This window comes from Python bivittatus, unplaced genomic scaffold, assembly GCF_059951505.1.
Source record: "Python bivittatus isolate LINGU-HERP-01145 unplaced genomic scaffold, Pbiv_v1 ctg000810_np1212, whole genome shotgun sequence".
NCBI lineage: Eukaryota > Metazoa > Chordata > Lepidosauria > Squamata > Pythonidae > Python > Python bivittatus.
This window is the reverse complement of record NW_028277111.1, coordinates 5,156,706-5,184,464: the sequence shown is the minus strand read 5'-3', so window position 1 is coordinate 5,184,464 and position 27,759 is coordinate 5,156,706. Positions and strand designations below refer to the sequence as shown.

Below are 27,759 nucleotides of genomic sequence, written 5' to 3'. Positions count from 1 at the left end.
ATGCTGAATTCCATTTCCTGTTCGCTCCTTTGCTCCATCTGCTCCCCCTATGCAGGATGCAACTTTCTCCAGAACCTTTCTTAAAAATGGAAGCTTGGAGATGTTCCACAGTTGTTGAAAGCAGCTGGATGGAGAAGGCTTCCTGATCGGGGGGGGGGGGGGACACCACAGCCCCCTTCCTCCTGACCCCATGGAAATAACACCCTTTCTCCCCTCTTTTCATGAGGTCCTATGGTGCACACTGAATCCACCAGGAGGCACGCTCTGCAGAGAGGGGAGCACCATGTGCTTCAGCGTTGAGCCACTGGAGGGCGACGGCCACAGGTGGCTTTCCAGAGGAGGTTGGGAAAAAGACTGACATCACTATGACTTCCCTATCTAGGAAGCTGGGCTCTCTCTCTCTAACCCTTTGAGCTTCACAGGAGGTTAAAAAGGCTGCAGGAAAGTCTTACAGGGAAGAAATCCAGAGGAGGCCCTCGGTGAGCAGGGCCCTCTTCCCGTGCAAAGGGAGGCAGAGGGTTCCCGGGCTGGAGAAGGGAGAGAGGCAGCCACAGTCCTCATGCGGGTTCAATCTTCTGAGTCCTGGGAGTGGGTGAGCCTGAATCCCATGTTCCCCTGCAACCCCTCTCCTTCCATGTAACAGGCAGAGGGAAGCAGAGCTCCAGACCAGCTGTGCTGCCCCCAGGAACAAATCCAGGATGCCCAGGACGGAGGAGAGGATCTGTGGGAGCCCTTCGCACCTCATTTCCTGGGAAAAGCCTGGGGGGGGGGGGAGAGAGGGAGAGTTTGCACTTCAAATCTGAAGCAGGAAAGAAGAAAAGCTTTGCAAGGAAGGAGGTGCCAGAGATTGTGTCTGCATTCTCACTACATGCTGCTGAGGCTGAATAGGGCTGGATCCTCTGCAGTTCAACAGTCTTAGGAGGGTGAGTGAACCAGGACATCCTCTTAAGCTCCGTTCCTTCAAGCCCTATGCTTTGTGTGAACTCGGCCCCTGCTGTTGGGGGACGTGTTTGGGCTTAGGGCATGTTGTCTGAACCCGCCTAGGTGTCCTGGTGTCACTTGGCTCTTAAAAGCCAACCCTGAAGAAAAGGAACTAGGACATCCCAAGCCAGGGTCATTTCACTGGCGTTTCATTTTATCTGCACTGAACCTTCGTGGTTTGTTAACCTGTTCAGGGTGTGGCATGTTTTGTGACTCCCGTTTGTAGGGAAACGTAGATATGGGCCTTTAAAAAGCCAGCCCTTCCTTCTGAGAAAAAGAAATAGAAAATGCTCCAATAAGCATTTATTGGGTATTCCAAATGCTTGATGGAAGTCAATCCCATATTTTGCAACACACACACAGAAACACACAACTAAACAAAGGACTTATCTCTTCAATACCGCCGCAATTCTATAGCAGCTCAGAAAAATAGTGCCTTCCATGGGGATGAGTGTTGTTCAATGGTGAAATCCATTCCTTTCTAATTCTTGGAATTTCTTTTCTTTTCCATCTCAGACACACAAACTGGAAGCCATTTGTAGGTCCTCGTGTACAGACAAAATTCTTTCTTGGGCAAAGAGGGCTGAATGTCCGGCTGTGGTCATTCCTGTGGCTACAGGAAGAGTCCTATGAATGAAAAGGCATTTGGAGAGCCACAAGATTCCTTGCACCCCTTTGGAGTTGCCTTACAGGACAGAGAAAAAATGGAGACACAATCCTTAGCAAGTGAGGGAACTGGAGAAGGCCCTTCTGCTGTTCAGCCTGGGAGCTGTGGGGAGATCTGGGCAAGAATTGGGCAGAAGATCTTGGAAAAGGAAACCATCCGTTCAGAAGTTCAGCCCCAGAACTTCAAGAGCATCCAATACCAGGAGGCTGAGGGTCCCCGAGGACTTTGCAGCCGTCTCCACTACTTTTGTAGTCAATGGTTGAGACCAGAAAAGCATACAAAAGCACAGATGCTGGACCTGGTTGTTCTGGAACAGTTCCTGGTCCTTCTGCCCTTGCAGATGCAGAGCTGGGTGCGGGAGTGCGGAGCAGAGACCAGCTTCCAGGCGGTAGCCCTGGTGGAAGGCTTCCTCCTGAGCCAGGCGGAGGAGCAGAAGGAGCATGTCGAGGTGCAGGTGGGCGATCTTCATTTTCGGAGCCCAGGAGAGGACTGAATGGAATAAACCATGCATTTCAATTCTTAACCCCTCCCCATCAGAGTTCTCTAGGATTCCTAATATGTGGAGATGTTCCATTAATTCTTGTGCAACATTGTTCCCTTGTCCATTCTAGAAGATAGATTTGGGAGAGCCGTTCCTTTCTCACTTTCCAGCCTCACTGATGGACACTGGGGGCTTTGAAGTTGTGTTCAGAGAACAACAATCCACTTCATGTTGTGTGATGTCTGTTAATTCTTCTTCTTTTCTCCTGCCTGCTATTTCAAGTCATTCACTGTGGACATCAGAGATCCTGAGGGAAGAAGGAATCCATCCAGTCCCTGTCAGGAGCTGTCTTTCAGGAGGATCTGTCAGGAAGATCAAAGTCAGGACACCTCAGGTGGTAATGAAAGGGCCTCCCATTCCCCAGAGAGATCCCAGCTGTCTCATCTTCTCTATGTCTTCTTTTCTCTAGAATGCCTCCTCCTATTTTGTTAATTCTGCACTTTAAAATTCTCTCTCCCTCACAGGGAAGACTGGAACGAAGTTGTCCGCTCTTTCTGGTGGAGCTGAAACAGTGGCTGAACCTCCAGCTCAAGTAAGAGGAGGAAATTTATCTTATTAGATTGTATTCTCCCGTTGCTTCAGGCTGTCAAGCTGGTGTACACAGCACTCTCTCCTTCCATTTTTCCCTCTTGTTTGGGCTTGGGTGTTTTCTTGTCCTTGAGCAACATGGAATGGGGAACAGCAGATTCAAGTTGCTCTCAGTCAGCTTAGCATCCTCTGAAGTCTGTGGTTGAGATACAGTGGTTTGTAATTTCTCCCCTGTGATTTCTATTACGAAATCTTTTTTTTAAGACCAGTACTTAACTCTCCTTCTGCTACTTACTCTTCCTACTATTCATTTACAATAACTAATTTTTTAAAAAGTTCCTCAAGAGATAAGGAATAATAGTATTACAGCCATAGCAACTGTTAAACAGAGACTCATTCTTTTTTTAATTCTTTCACTTGGAATTGTGCAGGGCTGCTCAAAAATAACTAAATACTCAGATTGGCACATTACCATTTTTAAAAAGCCTTTTTTCCAACCAGTGATAAGAAATAAAAGCACATCAGATTAAGACATAAGCCAGGCTATTAATATCCAATGAAAGTGGCCAGATAAAAAAGTCTGTAAGTAGAAATTGTTCTGCAAGAGCATATAATCAAGGCCCTTTTGACTTGCAAAGTAATTTCTAATCCTCTGGTTTTGCAAAGGCTGGGAAATGTCCTTCCCAGAAAATTGTCTCTGCTTTCTTGTCTCCCATTCAGCCAATGGCTCTGACTATTAACAGCCTCCTTGCAATCTGAGGAGGAGAAGAAACCTGCTTGTGTGCCTCTGGATATTGATGGCCCCCCACCCAAATCCCTGGCTGTGTTCTCCCAGCACTTTCATGAAGTTGTTGAGCATCAGCACGATGGTCCTTCTGGGGACACTGTAAGCCCTTTGCTGAAATGCTAGAAAGAATCCCCCCCCCCATTTCCTTTTCCAAACACAGGAAGGATTGGAGATACTGATAGGTGGGGTTGCTGAAGCCCATTTGCCAGTTCCTTCTCTCAAGAAGGTGAGAGTCCTTTCAAGATAGGTGTGTAGGTTGAATGATCCAGAAGGAAATTGGGGTTGCTTTCACGGAATGGCACTGAAAGTCTTGCAGAAGCAACCAAGTTGAACAGTCCTGCCTGAAATATTTCTTCAGTCAAAAGCTTTTGGCTCTTTCCATTTTCTCACCTAAACCTTGGAATCCCATCAAGCACAGCCATTCAACTTGGTGCATATCTTTGCTTTGGGAATTTGTGAAGAACAGGACAGATCTTGCAAATGCTCCGGGCCTGTTCTGTTGTTGTTGTTTTTTCTTTCTTCAGGAGGGTTTTGTGTCCTTCGAGGAGGTGGCTGTGTATTTCTCCGAGGAGGAGTGGTCTCAACTGCATCCTCGCCAAAAAGCGCTGCATTGGGAAGTCATGCTGGAAAATTATCGCAACGTGGTCTCTCTGGGTAAGGGTTTGCTTCTCTCCCATCAGAGAGTTTGGGATGACTTAGTTACCTGCCATCAGCTACATCTTATTAAGAAAATCTCCAACCAGATGTCATCTCTTGGGAGGGAGAAGGAAAACATCTGGCCTTCTCCTGCTCCGAGGAAAGAAGGAGGTCAATGACTCTCTGCTTAGATGCATTTCTCATCTGGTGAATTTTTCCATTTCTATTTAAACATATCAATTAGAAACTCATTCCTTGGCTTGAGGAGATGCTCAACACCATCACACTGATTTCAGCTTTTTGGGCCCAGATGCTTCCCTGTCTGTCCTCTGAAGGATTCTCATTCATTCAGGGTGTTGGGTTAATGACTTGTCTTCCTTTTCATTTCTATCCTGAACTTAGGGGTTAAGGGCAAAATGGTGCTGTTTTTCCATTGCAAACATGCTGCTTAGGGTTAATAGAAAAGCTCTAGAATTTTTTTTATCTGCAACCATGTGATTTTGGCAAGAGAAAAATGAATAGCAAATGGAAGGTAGTTTGGGTAGGAAGAAAAGGACGAATTTCAAAATTGATTTAGTTCTCACTGGTCATTCCTGTTATTGATCCCCTCCAATAAATGTTAGGTTTTCTCCTAATGCCTTCTTGGATGTTTCCCTGGATTCTTCTTGAACTAAACACTGACTCTGGGTAGGATTTGATTATATAAGGATAAATATAAACAAACCAGATGCTGTAGATGTTTTCAAAGCTTTTATGGCTCATGATTATAGAAATTATCATTTCTATACCATGTGATTGTAAGTATACAAACATGCAATATATTGGAATTCAGCAAAAATTCAGAAGGAAAATCATATAACTTCCTACAATTTGATCTTTCCCCCCAACCTTGCTATCATTTTCATTTCTCTTTTCCTTTGAAGGTGATCATGGCTATGAGAATAAAGATTCCAGTGAAAAATTCCAAATCATCAGGCGTGGAGGCGGAAAGGACAAGGAACTAGAGTTGCAACTAGGAAGACATGAGATTAACCAGTCAAATAGTTGGAATCAGGAAAGCTCATCTTCCATGGATGCTGAGACGCAAGGCTTTCTTGCCCAACAAGGAAATATAAAGAAAACGTATAAGGGAAAAAGTGTAAGACTATTAAAAGACAAATTAGTTGTAAATGAACACTCTCCAACCGAAACCAAAGGAGAAGGTTATATATCCAGAGACGATGGAAAAAATCACGATTGGACTTTCACTGTTTCCTGTGAAAATGGGTCTCTTACATCTCATAAAACGATCCACACAGGGGAGAAACCATATAAGTGCATGGAGTGTGGAAAGACTTTTACTCAAAACAGTAAACTTACTTCCCATAAACGAATCCACACAGGGGAGAAGCTATCTAAATGCATGGAGTGTGGAAAGAGCTTCTGTGAAAATACATCTCTTATGAGACATAAAAGGATCCACACAGGGGAGAAACCACATGAATGCATGGAATGTGGAAAGACTTTCAGAATAATCAGTCAACTTATTGTCCATAAAAGGATTCACACAAGGGAGAAGCCTTATAAATGCATGGAGTGTGGAAAGAGATTCAGTCATAGTAATTCACTTACTTACCATAAAAGGATTCACACAGGGGAGAAACCATATAAGTGCTTCGAGTGTGGAAAGAGCTTTCGTACTAGGAGTGAACTTACTTCCCATAAAAGGATCCACACAGGGGAGAAACCATATAAATGCATGGAGTGTGGAAAGACTTTTCGTCAAAACAGTAATCTTACTTCCCATCATAAAAGAATCCACACAGGGGAGAAGCCATATCAGTGCATGGAGTGTGGAAAGAGGTTCTGTGAAAATACATCCCTTATGAGACATAAAAGGATCCACACAGGAGAGAAACCACATGAATGCATGGAGTGTGGAAAGACTTTCAGGATAAGCAGTCAACTTATTGCCCATAAAAGGATTCACACAAGAGAGAAGCCTTATAAATGCATGGAGTGTGGAAAGAGATTCAGTCATAATAATTCACTTACTTCCCATAAAAGGATTCACACAGGGGAGAAACCATATAAATGTATGGAGTGCGGAAAGAGCTTCTGTGAAAATACATCCCTTATAAGTCATAAAAGGATCCACACAGGGGAGAAGCCATATAAGTGCATCGACTGTGGAAAGAGCTTTCGTACTAGGAGTGATCTTATTTCCCATAAAAGGATCCACACAGGGGAGAAACCATATAAATGCATGGAGTGTGGAAAGACTTTTCGTCAAAACTGTAATCTTACTTCCCATCATAAAAGAATCCACACAGGGGAGAAGCCATATCAGTGCATGGAGTGTGGAAAGAGCTTTACTACTAGCAGTGATCTTACTTCCCATAAAAGGATCCATACAGGGGAGAAACCATATAAATGCATGGAGTGTGGAAAGAGCTTTACTACTAGCAGTCATCTTACTTCCCATAAAAGGATCCACACAGGGGAGAAACCATATAAATGCATGGAGTGTGGAAAAAGATTTACTACTAGCAGTCATCTTACTTCTCATAGGAGGATCCACACAAGGGACAAACCATATAAATGTGTGCAGTATAGAAAGAGTTTCAGGAGGAGGAATGACATAGTGTAATTTCCCATATGCAGATCTGTTTGGGTGAGAATCCATGTAAATTCTAGATTTAGTTGTTTAAATCTATACGTTTTCTATTTGTGTACACTGAATTGGGAAAAGCAGTTTTCTTTGAGTCTGACCCTCACAACCGGCAGTGCAAGGGATATTAATTTACCAATGACTCTTCGTGACCTCATGAACCATATCATGCCAGGCCTTCCTGTCCTTCACTGTCTCCCAGAGTTTGCTCAGTTTCATGCTCATTGCTTCAGTGATGCTATCTAACCATCTCATCCTCTCCCCTCCTCTTCTCCTTTTGCCTTCCATCTTTCCCAGCATCAGGGTCTTCTCCAAAGAGTCCTCTCTTCACATTAGGTGGCTAAAGTATCTGAGCTTGAGCTTCAGTATCAATCCTTCCAATGAGCAGTCAGGGTTGATTTCCTTTAGGATTGACCAGTTTGACCTCCTAGCAGTCCACGGGACTCTTAAGAGTCTTCTCCAACAGCACAGTTCAAAGGCATCAATTCTTTGGCGCTCAGCCTTCTTTATTGTCCAGCTCTCACAGCCATACATTGCTACAGGAAAAACCATAGCTTTGATTATGCAGATCTTTGTGGGCAAGGTGATGTCTCTGCTTTTTAATATGCTGTCTAGATTTGCCATAGCTTTCCTCCCAAGGAGCAAACATCTTTTAATTTCACGGCTGCAGTCTCCATCTGCAGTGATCTTGGAGCCCAAATAAATGAAATCCGTTACTGCTTCCATTCCTACCCCTTCTATTTGCCAAGAGTTAATGGATGCAGATGCCATGATCTTAAGTTTTTTTGATATTGAGTTTCAAGGCCGCTTTTGCAGTTTCCTCTTTCCCTCACTTGGTACGGTCTAATTGGCATCTACATCACTTCAGAGAAGAAATCTTCTTATGATTTGATTAAGGCTTCAAGGAATGTTGGCCCTTCCTGCTAGATCTTTAGTTATTTAATATTGGGCTGGGGTGGAAGATTCCCAAATCTTTCTGTTACCTCCTAATCTTTTTAGGTGAGCTATTCTTACTATAATTTGATCATATGCCTTGATTGCTGTTCAGATAAAGAATGGTAGGGTGAGACAAATGGGAAGCTTGGACTTCCTGCTGACATGGGGGGGGGGAGTTTGATTTCCTTCTCACAATCCCTCCTTTTTCTTTTTGTGCAAAAACAGAATATTTTATGCACAGTCAGTTAGGGAATCTTGTAGCTATACATCATCCTGTGACTCAAATTCATATTTTTGGCCATTCTGCATCAAGCTTAGGGATCCCTGCCTTGGGGAAAGGGTGTTGATCTTGCTTTGAGAACAGAAGAGCATTCCCTACAACACCCCAGGCAGGAGGGTAAACCCTGAGCAAAACAGCAAACAAATATTCCTATTACCACCAAGCCCATCATCCCCAGAAATGTTGTTTTCAGCCAGGCAAAGTATGGTAACCAGGAGGTAAGCCGTGAGAAATCAGAGAAGCCCTGACTGTAGCCAATGTTGTGAACCAAAGTTTTGAAATCCTCTATGCTTCCCTCTCTCAATTTGGAATTATCAACCGAATTAAAAGAGCAAATGTCTTCAGAAGGGAGAAAGAAAATGGCTCAGGCGGTTGAATACAGGGCAGTCCACCCCTGGGGACTCCTTGGGGCTCTCTGAGCTTGGTTGTTTTCTTGGAAATGTTTCTTGCTAGCACTGAAGATGTAACCTAGCCGGGTAACGAAACATTTGCAAGAAGACAACCAAACTCAGAGGACCCCAAGGACTTCCCCTCAGAGCCACACATATTCTCTTCTATTGGTCAGTCCACCCCTGCGAGCTCTCTTGCAATCAGTTTGCACAGCCTTCCGCAGGGTGCCCTGAGTTTCACCTGAGGGGCTTTACCTGCCCATCGTATGTATTGTAGACATCAATAAAAGCACATTTAGAGTTTTGGCTGATTATTAGAGAGTGCTGAGTTCGCACCCATCCTCACAAAATCAAAATAGTCACAAATTTAAGAGTCATCAGTGGCTTTGTATAGACAGGGGACCTTCCTTGCCAGTCATGAGGCACAGACGTGGAGACCCAATATTTATACTGCTGTTCAGCGATGGCAGTCTGGCAATTAAAATGTCAGTGAATGCAGCGGTCAGGGTAAGAGGCAAGCGTTTTCAGCCAGCACAGGGACCTTTGCTTGAAAGAGATCCACGCCCCAACTCAAGACCTTGGAAGACTCCTCCTGAAGTGACCGCAATCCTCGTGAGTTTCTATTGACGTCCACTGAACAAAAGGACATTCATTTGCCACTCTTGTAGGGCAGTCTTCTTCTATTTGGAGATGTGAAGCATTGTTTCTTCTCACCAGGGCAGAATACTTTGCCTGCTCTCAAACGCCTGGTGCCTCCCTTCACCCACACTTTTGCTCCTGTGGTCTCAAACTGACTTTCCCCCTTTCCTTTCCTCTGGTCAGGGGGTTCCCTTTGTCACAGGAGGGGAGGGGATGTTGTGCAGGATCAGTTGCGCCGCTCTCTCTCCTGCTGTGAGGCTCCCTTCAGGTCTCTCTGGGCCTAGGTGGAGAAGTATTCCTTGATGCCCAGAGTCTATTGCATCCTCCCCCTTACATCTATGTCCAGTAGCGCCAAGTCTGTTGTTTTTTATTGACATTGATGTCACTGGGCACTCTTGGTCTGCTCCTGCAGATTCCTCATTGCAACCACCAGCAGGAAAGCATGAGGGTCTGACTTCCACACATGGAGAGTGCAAAGATTCTCTCCTGGGCAAGGTTTTGATATTGGGCATAGACTAGGTGAGGGTCAACAAAGCGTTGATTGAGCTTCAGGATGGCTTGATCCAATAGTGGTCTCCTCCCCTTCAACCATTTGTGGCCAGAGAGGAGGTGGACTGGCTGCTTTGGGAGGCCTTCCCTGTGAAAACCCAGTGCCAGTATCCCAAGAGATCTCCAAAGATTGGCTTTGCCTCACAGGGCAGAGAGTCCCAGATCCAGTGGATCACCTTCCTGGGATCCTTGAGCCTTGTTGGGATGAATTCCCTGATCATGCAGTGGAAGATGAAGCTGCTAGGCCGATTCTTACTGCCACAGGGAAGACAAATCTTGAGAGGTTAGCATAATTGTAGAAATGCATGCCCAGATTGCAGGCCCTCCTGCTGTGAAAGGGTGTGGGTGAATGCAAGCAGCCCTGAGACAAAACATGGACAGCTCATCATATTTCTATTTAGATTAAAACATCATTATATAGGTCAACTGCTAACAACTAATATCTTCTTGTTCCTAAAAATTTTCTAGAATGAGAACTTGACAACCTGGAAAGAAGGAATCTACATTAACATCAGCCCTTTCAGACAAGCCAGGTCAGGAATTGGACACCACAGAGCCTGTTGGAGCTCTGCAATGTTCTTGTGGGGCACAAAGACAGAAGCTTGAAAGCCTGTCAGAGTGTCCCACTGATCACTTTTATGGGATACAGAATCAAGACAGGATTATTTTTACTGTCTTAAGTAGGAAAAATGCTGAATTCCATTTCCCGTCTGCTCCTTTGCTCCATCTGCTCCCTCTAAATGAGGATGCAACTTTCTCCAGAACCTTTCTTAAAAATGGAAGCTTGGAGATGTTCTCAAGTTGTCGAAAGCAGCTGGATGGAGAAGGCTTCCTGATCGAGGGGGGGGGGGGGACACCACAGCCCCCAATCTCCTGACCACATGGAAATAACACCCTTTCTCCCCTCTTTGCATGAGGTCTTCCATTGCACACACCACCCACCAGGGGGCGCCCTCTGCAGAGAGGGGAACACCATGCACCTCAGGGTTGGGCCACTGGAGGGCGATGGCCACAGATGGCTTCCCAGAGGAGGGTGGGAAAAGGAGTGACATCACTACATCTTACCTCTCTTGGAAGCTGGGCTCTCTCTCTTTAACCCTTTGAGCTTCACAGGAGGTAAAAAAGGCTGCAAGAAAGTCTTGCAGGGAAGAAATCCAGAGGAGGCCCTGGGTGAGTCGGGGCGTTTTCCTGTGCAAAGGGAGGCAGAGGGATCAATCTTCTGGGTCCTGGGGGTGGGTGAGCCTGAATCCCATGTTCCCCTGCAACCCCTCTCCTTCCACGTAACAAGCAGAGGGAAGCAGAGCTCCAGACCAGCCGTGCTGCCCCCAGGAACAAATCCAGGATGCCCAGGACGGAGGAGGGGATCTGTGGGATCCATCGCACCTCATTTCCTGGGAAAAACCTGAGGGGGGGGAGAGAGGGAGAGTTTGCACTTCAAATCTGAAGCAGGAAAGAAGAAAAGCTTTGCAAGGAAGGAGGTGCCAGAGATTGTGTCTGCATTCTCACTACGTGCTGCTGAGGCTGAAATAGGGCTGGATCCTCTGCAGTTCAACACGTCTTAGGAGGGTGAGTGAACCAGGACATCCTCTTAAGCTCCGTTCCTTCAAGCCCTATGCTTTGTGTGAACTCGGCCCCTGCTGTTGGGGGACGTGTTTGGGCTTAGGGCATGTTGTCTGAACCCGCCTAGGTGTCCTGGTGTCACTTGGCTCTTAAAAGCCAACCCTGAAGAAAAGGAACTAGGACATCCCAAGCCAGGGTCATTTCACTGGCGTTTCATTTTATCTGCACTGAACCTTCGTGGTTTGTTAACCTGTTCAGGGTGTGGCATGTTGTGTGACTCCCGTTTGTAGGGAAACGTAGATATGGGCCTTTAAAAAGCCAGCCCTTCCTTCTGAGAAAAAGAAATAGAAAATGCTCCAATAAGCATTTATTGAGTATTCCAAGTGCTTGATGGAAGTCAATCCCATATTTTGCAACACACACACAGAAACACACAACTAAACAAAGGACTTATCTCTTCAATACCGCCGCAATTCTATAGCAGCTCAGAAAAATAGTGCCTTCCATGGGGATGAGTGTTGTTCAATGGTGAAATCCATTGCTTTCTAATTCTTGGAATTTCTTTTCTTTTCCATCTCAGACACACAAACTGGAAGCCATTTGTAGGTCCTCGTGTACAGACAAAATTCTCTCTTGGGCAAAGAGGGCTGAATGGCCGGCCGTGGTCATTCCTGTGGCTACAGGAAGAGTCCTATGAATGAAAAGGCATTTGGAGAGCCACGAGATTCCTCGGACCCCTTTGGAGTTGCGTTACAACACAGAGAAAAAATGGAGACGCAACCCTTAGCAAGTGAGGGAACTGGAGAAGGCCCTTCTGCTGTTCAGCCTGGGAGCTGTGGGGAGATCTGGGCAAGAACTGGGCAGAAGATCCTGGAAAAGGAAACCATCCGTTCAGAAGTTCAGCCCCAGAACTTCAGGAGCATCCAATACCAGGAGGCTGAGGGTCCCCGCGGACTTTGCAGCCGTCTCCACTACTTTTGTAGTCAATGGTTGAGACCAGAAATACACACAAAAGTGCAGATGCTGGACCTGGTTGTTCTGGAGCAGTTCCTGGTCCTTCTGCCTCTGCTGATGGAAAGCTGGGTGCGGGAGTGTGGAGCAGAGACCAGCTCCCAGGCGGTGGCCCTGGTGGAAGGCTTCCTCCTGAGCCAGGCGGAGGAGCAGAAGGAGCATGCTGAGGTGCAAGTGGGAGATCTTCATTTTCGTAGCCCAGGAGGGGTCTGAATGGACTAAACAATGCATTTGAATTCTTAAGCCCTCCTCACGAGAGTTCTCTGCCATTCCTAATATGTGGAGATGTTCCACTAATTCTTGTGGAACATTGTTCCCTTGTCCATTCTAGAAGATAGATTTGGGAAAGCCGTTCCTTTCTCACTTTCCAGCCTCACTGATGGACACTGGGGGCTTTGAAGTTGTGTTCAGAGAACAACAATCCACTTCATGTTGTGTGATGTCTGTTAATTCTTCTTCTTTTCTCCTGCCTGCTATTTCAAGTCCTTCGCTGTGGACATCAGAGATCCTGAGGGAAGGAGGAATCCATCCAGTCCCCCTCAGGAGTTGTCTTTCAGGAGGGTCTCTCAGGAAGATCCAAGTCAGGACACCTCAGGAGGTAATCGAAGGACCTCCCATTCCCCAGAGAGATCCCAGTTGTCTCATCTTCTCTATCTCTTCTCTTCTCTAGTATGCCTCCTCCTATTTTGTTAATTCTGCACTTTAAAATTCTCTCTCCCTCACAGGGAATACTCAAACGAAGTTGTCCTATCTTTCTGGTGGAGCTGAAACAGTGGCTGAACCTCCAGCTCCAGTAAGAGGAGGAAATTTATCTATTAGATTTGTATTCTCCCTTTCCTTCAGGCAGTCAAGCTGGTGTATGTAGGACTCTCTCCTTCCATTTTTCCCTTCTTTTTGGGCCCGCATGTTTTCTTGTCCTTGAGCAAGCAGATTTCTCCCATTTGCGTGCTACGGCATCTCTGTAGCACACAAACCAACAAAATCACTCCAAAATTTCTTAAGTAGACCAAAAGACCCAGTAGCACAAGAAGAAAAAACAGGAGCAAAACAAAAACCCCACCCTTACCAGTACTGGCAAGGTAGGCCACAGCACATAAATAGAGAGCAAACCTCATCCCATTTTAGCACTGAGGATGTTACCTAGCCGGATAATAAAACTTTTGCAAGAAAAGAACCAACCTCAGAGAACCCCAAGGACTCCACAGTTCAAACCTGAGCTACACATATTCACCTCTATTGGTCTCCTTCTGTTAGTTATTCTTCCTATTATTCATTTACAATAACTAATTTTTTAAGAAGTTCCTGAAGAGATAGGAATAATATTATTACAGCCATAGGAACTGCTAAATATTTCTTCAGTCAAAAGGTTTTGGCTCTTTCCATTTTCTCACCTAAACCTTAAAATCCAACCAAGCATAGCTAAACTTCGTGCATATCTTTTCTTTCGGAATTTGTGAAGAATAGGACAGATCTTGCAAATCCTCCTCAGCCTGTACTGTTCTTTTTTTCCCTCTTCTTCAGGAGGGTCTTATATCCTTCAAGGAGGTGGCTGTGTATTTCTCTGAGAAGGAGTGGTCTCAGCTGGATCCTCATCAAAAAATGCTGCATTTTGAAGTCATGCTGGAAAATTGTAGGAACGTGGCCTCTCTGGGTAAGGATTTCTTTCCCTCCCATCAGAGAGTTTGGGAAGACACTTTGTAGTTAGATGCCATCAACTATATCTTACTTTAAAAATCGCCAGTCAGATCCCAACTCTTGGAGGGAGAAGGAAAAGGTCTGGCCTTCTCCTGCTCCAAGGAAGGAAGGAGGTCAATGGCTCTCCACTTAGATGCATTTCTTATCTGGTGGATGTTTCAATTTCTATTTAAAAGTATCACTGAGAAACTCACTCCTTGGTTTCAGGAGATGCTCAACTCCATCACACTGATTTCAGCTTTTTGGGCCCAGATGCTTCCCTGTCTGTCCTCTGAAGGATTCTCATTTATTCAGGCTGTTGGGTTAATGACTTGTCTTCCTTTTGATTTCTATCCTGAGCCTTGGGATTAAGGGCAAAATGGTGCTGTTTTTCCATTGCAAACATGCTGTTTAGGGTTCATAGAAGAGCTCTAGAATATTTTTCTCTGCAACTTTGTGATTTTGTCATTTGAAAAATGAATAGCAAATGGAAGGTAGTTTGGGTAGGAAGAAAAGGACAAATTTAAAGGTGATTTAGTTTTCACTGGTCTTTCCTGTTATTGACCCCGCTCCAATAAATGTTAGGTTTTCTCCTAATGTCTCCTTGGATGTTTCCCCTGATTCTTGCTGAACACAACACTGACTCTGGGTAAGGTTTGACTATAGAAGGATAATTATATACAAACCGGATGCTGTAGAGGTTTTCAAAGCTTTTATGGCTCATGAAAATAGAAATTATTACTATACCATGGCACTGTAAGCATGCTAACATGCAAATCGTACAGTTTGATCTTTTCCCCCAACCTTGCTATCATTTTCATTTCTCTTTTCCTTTGCAGGTGATCATGGCTATGAGAATAAAGATCCCAGTGAAAAATTCGAAGTGATCAGGCATGGAGGTGGAATGGACAAGGAACTGGAGATGCAACTAGAAAGGCATGAGAGAAGCCAGTCAAATAGTTGGAATCAGGAAAGCTCCATGGATGCTGAGACGCAAGGCTTTCTTGCCCAACAAGAAAAAATAAAGAAAACGTATATGGGGAAAAGTGTAAGACTATTAAAAGACAAATTAGTTGTAAATGAATACTCTCCAACCCAAACCAAAGGAGAAGATCATATATTCAGAGACACTGGAAAAAATCACAATTGGACTTTCACTGTTTCCTGTGAAAATGGGTCTCTTACATCTCATAAAAGGATCCACACAGGGGGAAAGTCATATAAATGTTTGGAATCTGGAAAGGTTTTCAGAACAAGCCGTCAAGTTACTTCACATGAAAGGATCGAGACAGGGGAGAAACCACATGAATGCATCGAGTGTGGAAAGAGCTTCAGGACAAGCAGCCAACTTATTGCCCATAAAAGGATCCACACAGGGGAGAAGCCATTTAAATGCATGGAGTGTGGAAAGAGCTTCAGTCATAGTAATTCCCTTACTTCCCATAAAAGGATCCACACAGGGGAGAAACCATATAAATGCATGGACTGTGGAAAGACTTTTACTCAAAACGGTAAACTTACTTCCCATAAAAGGATTCACACAGGGGAGAAGCCATATAAATGCATGGAGTGCGGAAAGAGCTTCAGTCATAGCTATTCCCTTACTTCCCATAAAAGGATCCACACAGGGGAGAAGCCATATAAGTGCATGGAGTGTGGAAAGGGCTTTATTAGTAGCAGTCATCTTATTTCTCATAAAAGGATCCACACAGGAGAGAAACCATATAAATGCATGGACTGTGGAAAGACGTTTACTCAAAACGGTAAACTTACTTCCCATAAAAGGATTCACACAGGGGAGAAACCATATAAATGCATGGTGTGTGGAAAGAGCTTCAGGACAAGCAGTCAACTTATTCCCCATAAAAGGATTCACACATGGGAGAAGCCATATAAATGCATGGAGTGTGGAAAGACCTTCAATCATAGTTTTTCCCTTACTTCCCATAAAAGGATCCACACAGGGGAGAAACCATATAAATGCATGGACTGTGGAAAGACTTTTACTCAAAATGGTAAACTTACTTCCCATAAAAGGATTCACACAGGGGAGAAACCATATAAATGCATGGCGTGTGGAAAGAGCTTCAGGACAAGCAGTCAACTTATTGCCCATAAGAGGATCCACACAGGGGAGAAGCTATATAAGTGCATGGTGTGTGGAAAGAGCTTTACTCACAAGGGTCATCTGAATTCCCATTATAGGATCCACACAGGGGAGAAAGCATATAAATGCATGAAGTGTGGAAAGAACTTTACTCAGAAGGGTCATCTGAATTCACATAAAAGGATCCACACGGGAGAAACCATATAAATGTGTGGAGCATGGATAGAGCTTCAAGAGGAGCAATGAACTAATTTCCCATACACAGATCTCTTTGGGTGAGAATCCATGTAAATTCTAGATTTAGTTGTTTAAATCTATACTTTTTCTATTTGTATACACTGAACTGGGAAAAGAAGATTTCTTTGAGTCTGACCCTCACAACTGGCAGCCCAAGAGAAATTAATTTATCAATGAAAATAAATAAAGTGGTTGCTTGAAGGAGAGAGAAGAGACTATTTTTCAGGAGCCAGATACACAAAACATTCCTCTAGGAATTCTTGGAAAAGGTGATTAGCCAGGACTCCAAGAGAGAGGAGGACTCCGGTGAAATTAGTTGCTTTCAAAGGGAACGTTCTGAGGTCAGGCTCCCTATTGAGCTGGGGTTTCCTGTGGTTCCCTTACCTTTGTTGTTAACTCGTTAAGTTGTTCGTTTCCAACTCTTGGGGACCCCATGAACCATAATGCCCCAGGCCTTCCTATCCTTCACTGCCTCCCAGAGTTTGCTCAGTTTCATGCTCATTGCTTCAGTGATGCTATCTAACCATCTCATCCTCTGCCCTTCTCTTCTCCTTTTGCCTTCCATCTTTCCCAGCATCAGGGTCTTCTCCAAAGAGTCCTCTCTTCGCGTTAGGTGGCTAAAGTATCTGAGCTTGAGCTTCAGTATCAATCCTTCCAATGAGCAGTCAGGGTTGATTTCCTTTAGGATTGACCAGTTTGACCTCCTAGCAGTCCACGGGACTCTTAAGAGTCTTCTCCAACAGCACAGTTCAAAGGCATCAATTCTTTGGCGCTCAGCCTTCTTTATTGTCCAGCTCTCACAGCCATACATTGCTACAGGAAAAACCATAGCTTTGATTATGCAGATCTTTGTGGGCAAGGTGATGTCTCTGCTTTTTAATATGCTGTCTAGATTTGCCATAGCTTTCCTCCCAAGGAGCAAACATCTTTTAATTTCATGGCTGCAGTCTCCATCTGCGGTGATCTTGGAGCCCAAATAAATGAAGTCCGTTACTGCTTCCATTCCTACCCCTTCTATTTGCCAAGAGTTAATGGATGCAGATGCCATGATCTTAAGTTTTTTAATGTTGAGTTTCAAGCCGGCTTTTGCACTTTCCTCTTTCCCTCACCTGGTACTGTCTAATTGGCATCTACATCACTTCAGAGAAGAAATCTTCTTATGATTTGATTAAGGCTTCAAGGAATGTTGGCCCTTCCTGCTAGGTCTTTAGTTATTTAATTTTGGGCTGGGGTAGAGGACTCCTGATTCTTTCTCTTATGTTTTAATCTTTTTAGGTGACCCATTCTTACTATAATTTGATCATATGCCTAGCTTGCTGTTCAGATAAACAATGGTGAGGTGAGACAAATGGGAAGCTTTGACTTCCTCCTGACATGGCGGGGGGGGGGAGAATTTGATTTCCTTCTCACAATCCCTAACCTTGCAACACCCCAAGCAGGAAGGTAAAAACTGAGCAAACCAGCAACCAAATATTCCTATTACCACCAAGCCCATAATTCCCAGAAATATTGTCTTCAGCCAGGCAAAGTTTGGTAACTAGGAGGTAAGCCATGAGAAATCAAAGAAGCCCTGACTGTAGCCAATGTTGTGAACCAAAGTTTTGAAATCCTGTATATTTCCCTCTCTCAATTTGGAATTATCAACCAAATTAAAACAGCACATGCCTTCAGGAGGGAGAAGGAAAATGGCTCAGGCGGTTGAATACAGGGCAGTCCACCCCTGTGGAGTCCTTGGGGTCCTCTGAGCTTGGTTGTTTTCTTGAAAACGGTTCATACTAGCACTGAAGATGTAACCTAGCCGGGTAACGAAACGTTTCCAAGAAGACGACCAAGCTCAGAGGACCCCAAGACCTCCACAGTTCAACCCTGAGCCACACATATTCACTTCTATTGGTCAGTCCACCCCTGCGAGCTCTCTCTTGTAATCAGCTTGCTCAGCCCTCCGCAGGATGCCTTGAGTTTCAGTTGAGGGGTTTTACCTGCGCATCATATGTACCGTAGACACATGGCCTATCAAGAATAAAAGCAAATTTAGAGGTTTTCAGCCAACGCAACACCCCAACTCAAGAGCTTGGAAGACTCCTCCTGAGGTGACTGCAATCCTCCTTCTGAGTTCCTATTGAAGTCTACTGAACAAAAAGACCATTGTTAGCCAGTCTTGTCAGGGAGTCTTCTTCTATTTGGAGATGTGAAGCATTTTTTTCCTGCAGGGCAGAATACTTTGCCTCCTCTCAAACGCCCGGTGCCTCCCTTCACCCACACTTTTGCTCCTGTGGTCTCAAACTGTCTTTCCCCCTTTCCTTTCCTCTGGGCAGGGGTTTCCCCTTGTCACAGGAGGGAAGGGGTTTTTGTGCAGGATCAGTTGCGCCACTCTCTCTCCTGCTGGGAGGCTCACTTCAGGTCTCTCTGGGCCTAGGTGGAGAAGCATTCCTTGGTGCCCAGGGTCTATTGCATCCTCCCCCTGTACAGCTATGCCCAGTAGTGCCAAGTCTGTTTTTTTTAATTGACATTGATGTCACTCGGCACTCTCTTGTCTGCCCCTACAGCTTCTTCAGTTGTGACCACAAGCAGGAAAGCATCAGGTTCTACTTTCCACATATAGACCGTGCAAACCTTCTCTCCTAGGGAGAGGTTTTGATATTGGGCATAGACTAGGTGGGGGTCAACACATTGTTAATTGAGCTTCAGGATGACTTGATGCAATGCTGGTCTCCTTCCCTTCAACGATTTGTGGTCAGAGAGGAGGTGTATTTGCTGCTTTGGGAGGCCTTCCCTGTGAAAACCCAGTGCCAGTATCCCAAGAGATCTCCAAAAGATTGGCTTTGCCTCACATTCCAGAGAGTGGCCGAGTCCCAGATCCAGAGTCCCAGATCCAGTTAATCACCTTCCTAGAGATCCTTGAGCCTTGTTAGGATTAGTTACCTGATTATGTAGTGTAAGATGAAGCTGCTAGGCTGATTCTTACTCCCACAGGGAAGACAAATCTTGAGAGGTTAGCATAATTGTAGAAATGCATGCCCAGATTGCAGGCCCTCCTGCTGTGAAAGGGTGTGGGTGAATGCAAGCAGCTCTGAGGCAAAACTTGGACTGCTCATCAAATTTCTACTTAGATGAAAACATTATTATATACGTCAACTGCCAAGGACTTTAATACCTTCTCGTTCCTAATAATTTTCTAGAATGAGAACTTGAAATGTTGGACCCAAAATGGGGTTCTTGCCCTGAGACGACTGCCAATAACTTCGCTGGACACGAGAAACCCTTTAGAGCAAAGTTCCTTTATTGGTGGGCAGCACTAAAGGGGATACCTCTATGAAAAGAGGCTCCCTGAACACAAAGAGATCAGGGCTTTTATACATTTTGCTTCAAGCAGATAGAACATTTAAAGATTAATGATTGGTCAAGAAGTCTTTCATCACCTTATCTGGGATTTCCCTTCGATCTCTCTCATCCTATGGACCCATCCCCATATCTTCTGTTTTCTCAGGAGATGTCAACTACAGGTGAATGCATTTAATAGGTTACTAAGGTTAGATATAGGCTAAACTAGAAGGGTCAGCTATGGGTGAATACATCCTTGCCCTGATAAGGGCCACTAAGGTCAACTGTATGTTCATTTGAGAAAGGTTAACTACAGGTTAAAGCTACAGGTGAATGGGTGAATACATCCTTGTTGTCCCGCAAGAATCTCATGCACGGTACTTTTCTATTCCATGCCCCTCAAAAAGTATAATGTCTGGATTGCTTCCAGAGCCAAAAGTTGTTAAAAAGATTTTTGTTTTGTTTTCAGCTAGACCATACCAGTCCATGGAGGCTCTATCAAATATTGTCCTAAACATTGTTTCCCTTTTGTTCATCATATCCATATTGAGGGAGAAGCATGAAACCTAGTAAACCTCTACTCATAACCCATTTAATTTAAAAGTAAAACACCGGAAGTCCCCCTTTACAGCCAGTGCTGGATTCTTGTTGCAAAGCAGAGAATGAGATTGCTGATAAAACTGGAAATGCAAAGCACTCCTGGGGGCAGCCCAGCAATTCAGAAATAGGGCAAAAATGTACCTCCTTCCCCCTTCTCTGAGCTTTGCTCCTCTGAGGTTGCCTAGGTCTTCCTGAGAGAAGTGAACACTTTTTCCTAACAGTAGCAGCTGGAAGCAAATAAATTTGCAAAAGAAAACGTTTGAAATGCAGATCTTTATCCTAAAAAAGAAACACTTAAATTGCCCATTTACTGCAATTACCTTTTTTACATTAGAGGGGGAAGCAAGCTCCCCCCCACCCCCCACCCCCACAGCCTCAAGCCTGATAGACTGGAAAGAAAAGATTGCTTCGGGGCTTCTGTCTTCAGGGAACTAATGCTCCAAAACCATAGGAAGGGTAGGAGACTTTTCATAACATTCTCCTGAAAAACATTGGACTGGGGTTTCCCCCCTGATGTTTCCCAAATAAAACATATCCCATGGAGCTGGAGTTATTTTGTAATAGCGTGTATAGTGGAGCGTGTTGCAAAATTGTTTGCCATTACAATAGTATTTGAGCCTTCAGACTTTTACTCCTACCCTCACTTCTGGGCAGATGTTCTCCTGCGCCAGAAAAAGGGAAAGAGAGGAACATGCACCCTTCACTCCTTCCTGGGCCAATTCGTGGTAGCGTTTCCAGTGGGCCACTCAAAGAGCTTACAGCTGCTTTTTGCAACTCTGTATTTAGATCAACTGCCTTCCCACCTTGAGATCAGCCCCTCAGACAGAGTTGCCAGTAAACAAATGTCCACCTTCATCTTCCCCATTCCCAACACACTAACCCCACAAACCCTCTTACAACATACAATGTCCTTTTCTTTGCTTCCGTCCATGTGGATCTTCTGCTGCCTTTCAAAAGACCACCTCGCCCCTTCGCGCTCCCTCTTCTGCAGCCTCGCCCAGCCCTTCCTCCTTCCCTGAGACCCACTCCCAGCAGTTCAAAGCAGTCCACACAGACTTCCGTCTTCCTCTACTGAAGGTTGCCACTTCCTGACCACTGGAGCTCTCCTGGGCCTTTCCCGGAGAGGAGATTTCCTCTCCTCTGACCCAGAGCTCTATGAAAAGGCCCCAGAATCCCAGATCTGTTGGAGGGCGGGAACACGGTTAGGTCTCCTACCCCCACACAACACCAGTGGCTCAAGTACATATGGCTTTGCTTCACCCAGAAATGTTCTGAATTGGCTTTCCAAACCGTACAGCAGCACACATGCCTCAAGAAGAGAAATGAAAAGGAGAAAAGGTCAGTTCCAAAAGAGAAATACACAGAAATCAAATACAAGAGGACGCCTCTACAAAAGTAATTTAAAAAAGATTAAATATGTGGCATGTCAGGAATGCATAACACCAAGTATAGAATTCTAGTCATTATTCAGATTTTATTGCCCATTGCTATACTTGGTGGTGTCTTTTCCTTTTTTTTCGCCCCCTAGCTTGATTCAGTAGGAACTTGTGGAGGAACCAGGGCAGAGAGGAAGACATAAATCAGAAGAGCAGCCTTAAGTTTTCAGCTAGAGTATTAGCTATGCCAGAAGATTTTATGTATTACCTACACATATATTTCATATTTAGTATTTAAACATACATACACACACATATATCTGTACTGAAACATTAAGGGTATTAGAATGCAAAACAGGATTTCTGAATCCTGTTTCCTTCCTGAACTTTGTCAGCCCGGAGGCCTTTTTCACTAACCTTGAGAGATCGAAGCTGTCCCCATAGAGACAAGATAGGTTCTCAGGTTCAAGCCACTCTTTGTCTCAAAACCAAAACTCCTTTTACTACCAATGTCGAAGTGGGCAGAGTCCAGGATGGCACCCTCCGGACAAATGGTCCGGTGCCGGCCGGGTGAAGTTGCCCGGGCTCGGTCCGTTGACCTGGTTAGTCTCGGGCTCCTGGGTGGCTCTCCAAATTGTTAGAAAGAAAGCTGATGAGGTTCGCTTCTGAGCCGGGAATAAACACGCAGGCGGTTGCTTGAAGGAGAGGGAAGATTTCCGCCATCAGGATCTCAGGAAGGAGGAGAACCACTGCAAAGCAGGGCATTCCCTCAGACACGTTGTAGACGAAGGCCACGGTCGGGTACTGAAGACCACTGAGACATCTTTGGGAATCCCACTGGGCTTGGAATTTGAATGTGTTTACAAAAAGGAAGGGGTCACAGATAAGTGTCAAGGCCCAGGACCATCTGTCTTCACTAAATAACTGCCCTTTGTGTCATTATCTTTTCTCCCTTCCCTGACTCACACATTCTTACCAATAAAAGGCAACACTTGTTTCATTAGCTTTCATCCCATCTTTGGGATTCCCACTGGGAATCATTGTATAATGTACTTGTTTTAGGCGTCTCGGATAGGTTGTGAACTCGGATTTGCCCACCCGAGGCAAAAATGAGGCAGGACCAACGCAACGTGTGAAGGGATGCATAAAAACCTTGCCTGTTAGCTGAGAAGCGTCAGCCTTCGCAAATGGTTGAAAATAAACTTTGCCTTTTCAAACCCAAGAAGGATTATTTGTGCAGCTTTGTTTCTCACATCTCCATACGTCATCCATAAGCGCAACCAAGGCAATTCCCATCCTGTATCCCGGCCGGAAACCGATTGCCAAAGAGCCAAACTGTCGCCTTCCTCTAAGGCTCTCTGCAGTTGCAGCATCAGCCCTTTCAGGCAAGCTGGGTCAGGAACTGGACACCACAGAGCCTGTTGGAGCTCTGCGATGTTCTCGTGGGGCATAAGGACAGCAGCTTGAAAGCCTTTCAGAGTGTCCCACTGACCTCTTTTATGGGATGCAGAATCAAGACAGGATTACTTTTACTCTCTTCAGCAAGAAAAAGCTGAATTCCATTTCCTGTCTGCTGCTTTTCTACATCTGGCCCCTCTACCCGGGACGCAACTAAATGAGGATGCAACTTTCTCCAGAACCTCTCTTAAAAACGCAAGGTTGGAGATGTTCTAAGGTTGTTGAAAGCAGCTGGATGGAGAAGGCTTCCTGATCAGAGGGGACACCACAGCCCCCTTCCTCCATGGAAGCCACACCCTCTCTCCCCTCTTTGCAAGAGGTCCTGCATTGCACACAGCCTCCACCAGGGGGCTCGCTCTAGAAAGAGAGGGGAACACCATGCGCCTCAGCGTTGGGCCACTGGAGGGCGATAGCCACAGGTGGCTTCCCAGAGGTGGGTGGGAAATGCAGTGACATCACTACGTCTTGCCTCTCTAGGACGTCACACTCTCTCTCTTTAACCCTCTGAGCTTCGCAGGAGGTAAAAAGGCTGCAGGGAAGTCTTGCAGGGAAGAGATCCTGGGAGAGGGAGAGTTTGCATTGAAACTCTCCAGCAGGAAAGAAGAAAAGCCCTGCAAGGAAGGAGGTGCCCGAGGTTGTGCCTGCATTCTCACCACGCGCTGATGAGGCTGAAACAGGGCTGGATCCCCTGCAGTTCAACGCGTCTTAGGAGGGTGAGTGAAGCAGGAGATCCTCTTCAGCTTCCTTCCTTCACGCCCTGTGCTTTGCGTGAACTTCGCCCCTGCGGTTGGGGTATCTCTTTGGCCTTCGGGCATGTTGTCAGCTTAGCCTCCTCTGAAGTCTGTGATTGGGATAGATACTTATTAGGGAATCTTTTTTTTAAAGACCAGTACTTAACTCTCTTTTTCCTAGTTACTCTTCCTGCTATTGGTTTACAATAACTATTTTTTTTTAAGTTCCTGAAGAGATAGGAATAATATTATTTCAGCCATAGCAACTGCTAAATATTTCTTCAGTCAAAAGCTTTTGGCTCTTTCCATTCTCTCACCTAAATCTTGGAATCCCACCAAGCTTTGCCATTTAACTTAGTGCATATCTTTGCTTTGGGAATTTGTGAAGAATAGGACAGATCTTGCAAATCCTCCTGGGCCTCTTCTGTTCTTTTTTTCCTTGTTCAGGAGGGTCTTGTCTCCTTCGAGGAGGTGGCTGTGTATTTCTCCGAGGAGGAGTGGTCTCAGCTGGATCCTCACCAAAAAGCGCTGCATTGGGAAGTCATGCTGGAAAATTATCGCAACGTGGTCTCTCTGGGTAAGGGTTTGCTTCTCCCCCACCAGAGAGTTTGGGATGACTTAGTTACCTGCCATCAGCTACATCCTATTAAGAAAATCGCCAATCAGATGTCATCACTTGGGAGGGAGAAGGAAAAGATCTGGCCTTCTCCTGCTCCAAGGAAGGAAGGACGTCAATGGCTCTCTGCTTAGATGCATTTCTGATCTGGGGAATTTTTCCATTTCTATTTAAAGGTATCAGTGAGAAACTCACTCCTTGGGTTGAGGAGATGCTCAGCTCCATCACACTGATTTCATCCTTTTGGGCCCAGATGCTTCCCTGTCTGTCCTCTGAAGGATTCTCATTTATTCAGGCTGTTGGGTTAATAACTTGTGTTCCTTTTGATTTCTATCCTGAGCCTTGGGGTGAAGGGCAAAATGGTGCTGTTTTTCCATTGCAAACATGCTGTTTAGGGTTAAGAGAAGAACACTAGCATTTTTTTCTCTGCAACTTTGTGATTTTGTCATTTGAAAAATGAATAGCAAATGGAAGGTAGTTTGGGTAGGAAGAAAAGGACGAATTTCAAAATTGATTTAGTTCTCACTGGTTATTCCTGTTATTGACCATCCTCCGATAAATGTTAGGTTTTCTCCTAATGCCTCCTTGGATGTTTCCCCGGATGCTTCCTGAACTCAACGCTGACTCTGGGTAAGATTTGACTATATAAGGATAATTATAAACAAACCAGATGCTGTAGAAGTTTTCAAAGCTTTTATGGCTCATGATTATAGAAATTATCATTTCTATACCATGTGATTGTAAGTATACAAATGTGCAATATTTTGGAATTTGGCAAAAATTCAGAAGGAAAATTATATGACTTCCTACAGTTTGATCGTTTCCCCCATTCTTGCTATCATTTTCATTTCTCTATTCCTTTGAAGGTGGTCCTGGCTATGAGAATAAAGATCCCAGTGAAAAATTCCAAATGATCAGGCATGGAGGCGGAATGGACAAGGAAATGGAGATGCAACTAGAAAGTCATGAGAGAAGCCAGTCAAAGATTTGGAATCAGGAAAACCCATCTTCCATGGATGCTGAGACGCAAGGCTTTCTTGCCCAACAAGGAAAAATAAAGGAAAAGTATACTGGAAAAAGTGTAAGACTATTAAAAGACAAATTAGTTGTAAATGAACACTCTCCAACCCAAACCAAAGGAGAAGATTATATATGCAGAGACGATGGAAAAAATCACAATTGGACTTTCACTCTTTCCTGTGAAAATGGGTCCCTTACATCTCATAAAACGATCCAGACAGGGGAGAAGCCATATAAATGCATGGAGTGTGGAAAGAGCTTTCGTACTAAGAATAAACTTACTTCCCATAACAGGATCCACACAGGGGAGAAACCACATGAATGTGTGGAGTGTGGAAAGAGCTTCAGGCAGAGCAGTCACCTTATTTCCCATAACTGGATCCACACAGGGCAGAAGCCATATAAATGCATGGAGTGTGGAAAGACCTTTCGTACTAGGAGTGAACTTACTTCCCATGACAGGATCCACACAGGGGAGAAGCCATATAAATGCATGGAGTGTGGAAAGAGCTTTCGTACTAAAAATAATCTTACTTCCCATAAAAGGATCCACACAGGGGAGAAACCACAGGAATGTATGGAGTGCGGAAAGAGGTTCTCTCAAAATACATCCCTTGTGATACATAAAAGGATCCACACAGGGGAGAAACCATATAAATGCATGGAGTGTGGAAAGAGCTTCATTCATAGTTATTCCCTTACCTCCCATAACAGGATCCACACAGAGGAGAAACCATATAAATGCATGGAGTGTGGAAAGAGCTTCAGTCATAGTAATTCCCTTACTTCCCATAACAGGATCCACACAGGGGAGAAACCATATAAATGCATGGAGTGTGGAAAGACTTTTACTCAAAACAGTAATCTTACTTCCCATAAAAGAACCCACACAGGGGAGAAGCCATATAAATGCTTGGAGTGTGGAAAGAGCTTCTGTGAAAATACATCCCTTATGACACATAACAGGATCCATACAGGGGAGAAACCATATGGCTGCATGGAGTGTGGAAAGAGCTTCAGAAGAAGCAGTCATCTTATTCTCCATAAAAGGATCCACACAGGGGAGAAGCCATATAAGTGCATGAAGTGTGGAAAGAGGTTCAGTCATAGTAATTCCCTTATTTACCATAAAAGGATTCACATAGGAGAGAAACCATATAAATGCATGGAGTGTGGAAAGACCTTCAGCCAACTCAGTAATCTTACTTCCCATAAAAGGATCCATACAGGGGAGAAGCCATATAACTGCACGGAGTGTGGAAAGAGCTTTGCTCACAAGGAAAATCTGAATACCCATAAAAGAATCCACACAGGGGAGAAGCCATATAAATGCATGGAGTGTGGAAAGAGCTTCTGCGAAAGTACATCCCTTAGAAGGCATAACAGGATCCACACAGGGGAAAAACCACATGAATGCATGGAGTGTGGAAAGAGCTTCAGAAGAAGCAGTCATCTTATTGTCCATAAAAGGATCCACACAGGGGAGAAGCCATATAAGTGCATGGAGTGTGGAAAGACTTTTACTCAAAACAGTAATCTTTCTTACCATAAAAGTATCCACACAGGGGAGAAGCCATATAAATGCATGGAGTGTGGAAAGAGCTTTCGTACTAGGAGTGAACTTACTTCCCATAACAGGATCCACACAGGGGAGAAGCCATACAAGTGCATGGAATGTGGAAAGAGCTTTGCTCAGAAGGAAAATCTGAATTCCCATAAAAGCATCCACACAGGGGAAAAGCCATGTAAATGCATGGAGTGTGGAAAGAGCTTTCGTACTAGGAGTGAACTTACTTCCCATAAAAGGATCCATTCAGGGGAGAAACTATATAAATGCATGGACTGTGGAAAGAGCTTCAGTCATAGTTATTCCCTTACTTACCATAATAGGATCCATACAGGGGAGAAACCATATAAATGCATGGAGTGTGGAAAGAGCTTTCGTACTAGGAGTGAACTTACTTCCCATAACAGGATCCACACAGGGGAGAATCCATAAATGTGTTGAGCATGGAAAGACCTTCAGGAGGAGGAGTGACCTACTTTCCCATACACAGATCTGTTTGGGTGAGAATCCATGTAAATTCTAGATTCAGTTGGTTAAATCTATACATTTTCTATTTGTGTACACTGACCTGGCAAAGAAGATTTCTTTGAGTAGGACCCTCACAACTGGCAGCCCAAGGGAAATTAATTTACCAATGAAAATAAAAAGGCTGTTTTAATTATGAGCTGGATTTTTTAATGTACTGTCATTATAAGTGGCCAATGCTATTGCACACCAAAAAGAGAAATTTATTTTTTTACTAAGTTTAGGTTTAACCCAGTGCCAGAAGCCATGGTTTCTCTCCTATACAGGAATAAAAACTCAGGAAGAGAGAGAAGAGTTGATTTTCTGAGAGTCAGATACACAAGAGGATCAGCTGTGGGGCAGCCGTGCTCAGTTTCTCCAGGAGTTCCTTTTA

The 27,759-nt window shown here is 44.6% G+C and overlaps 2 protein-coding genes across 3 annotated transcripts; both read left to right on the top strand.

The window, feature by feature from the left end:
* The first annotated feature begins 388 nt into the window (after positions 1–388).
* On the top strand, positions 389–27,525 carry LOC107326027 (uncharacterized). Of its 2 annotated transcripts, XM_088129461.1 has the most exons (8): positions 389–479; positions 1,498–2,102; positions 12,638–12,752; positions 12,880–12,947; positions 13,676–13,805; positions 14,668–15,647; positions 17,714–17,716; positions 25,626–27,525. In XM_088129461.1, the coding sequence occupies exons 2-8, from the start codon at positions 1,569–1,571 to the stop codon at positions 27,291–27,293; spliced, it is 3,498 nt and encodes a 1,165-aa protein (XP_087985587.1). In that variant the 5' UTR covers positions 389–479; positions 1,498–1,568; the 3' UTR covers positions 27,294–27,525. The 2 variants fall into 2 exon arrangements, with proteins under 2 accessions (XP_087985587.1, XP_087985586.1); XM_088129460.1 differs by lacking the exons at positions 389–479; positions 1,498–2,102; positions 12,638–12,752; ... (2 more) ...; positions 14,668–15,647; positions 17,714–17,716 and adding exons at positions 23,144–23,640; positions 24,106–24,235 and having other exon boundaries at positions 25,141–27,525.
* LOC148213964 (uncharacterized) lies at positions 2,379–11,795 on the top strand (the record flags this gene model as incomplete). The annotated part of the gene is made up of 4 exons (XM_088129308.1): positions 2,379–2,526; positions 2,654–2,721; positions 4,029–4,158; positions 5,064–11,795. Coding segments are annotated over 4 exons (2,052 nt in total), but the record flags the coding sequence as incomplete, so codon positions are not given.
* Positions 27,526–27,759: the final 234 nt, after the last annotated feature.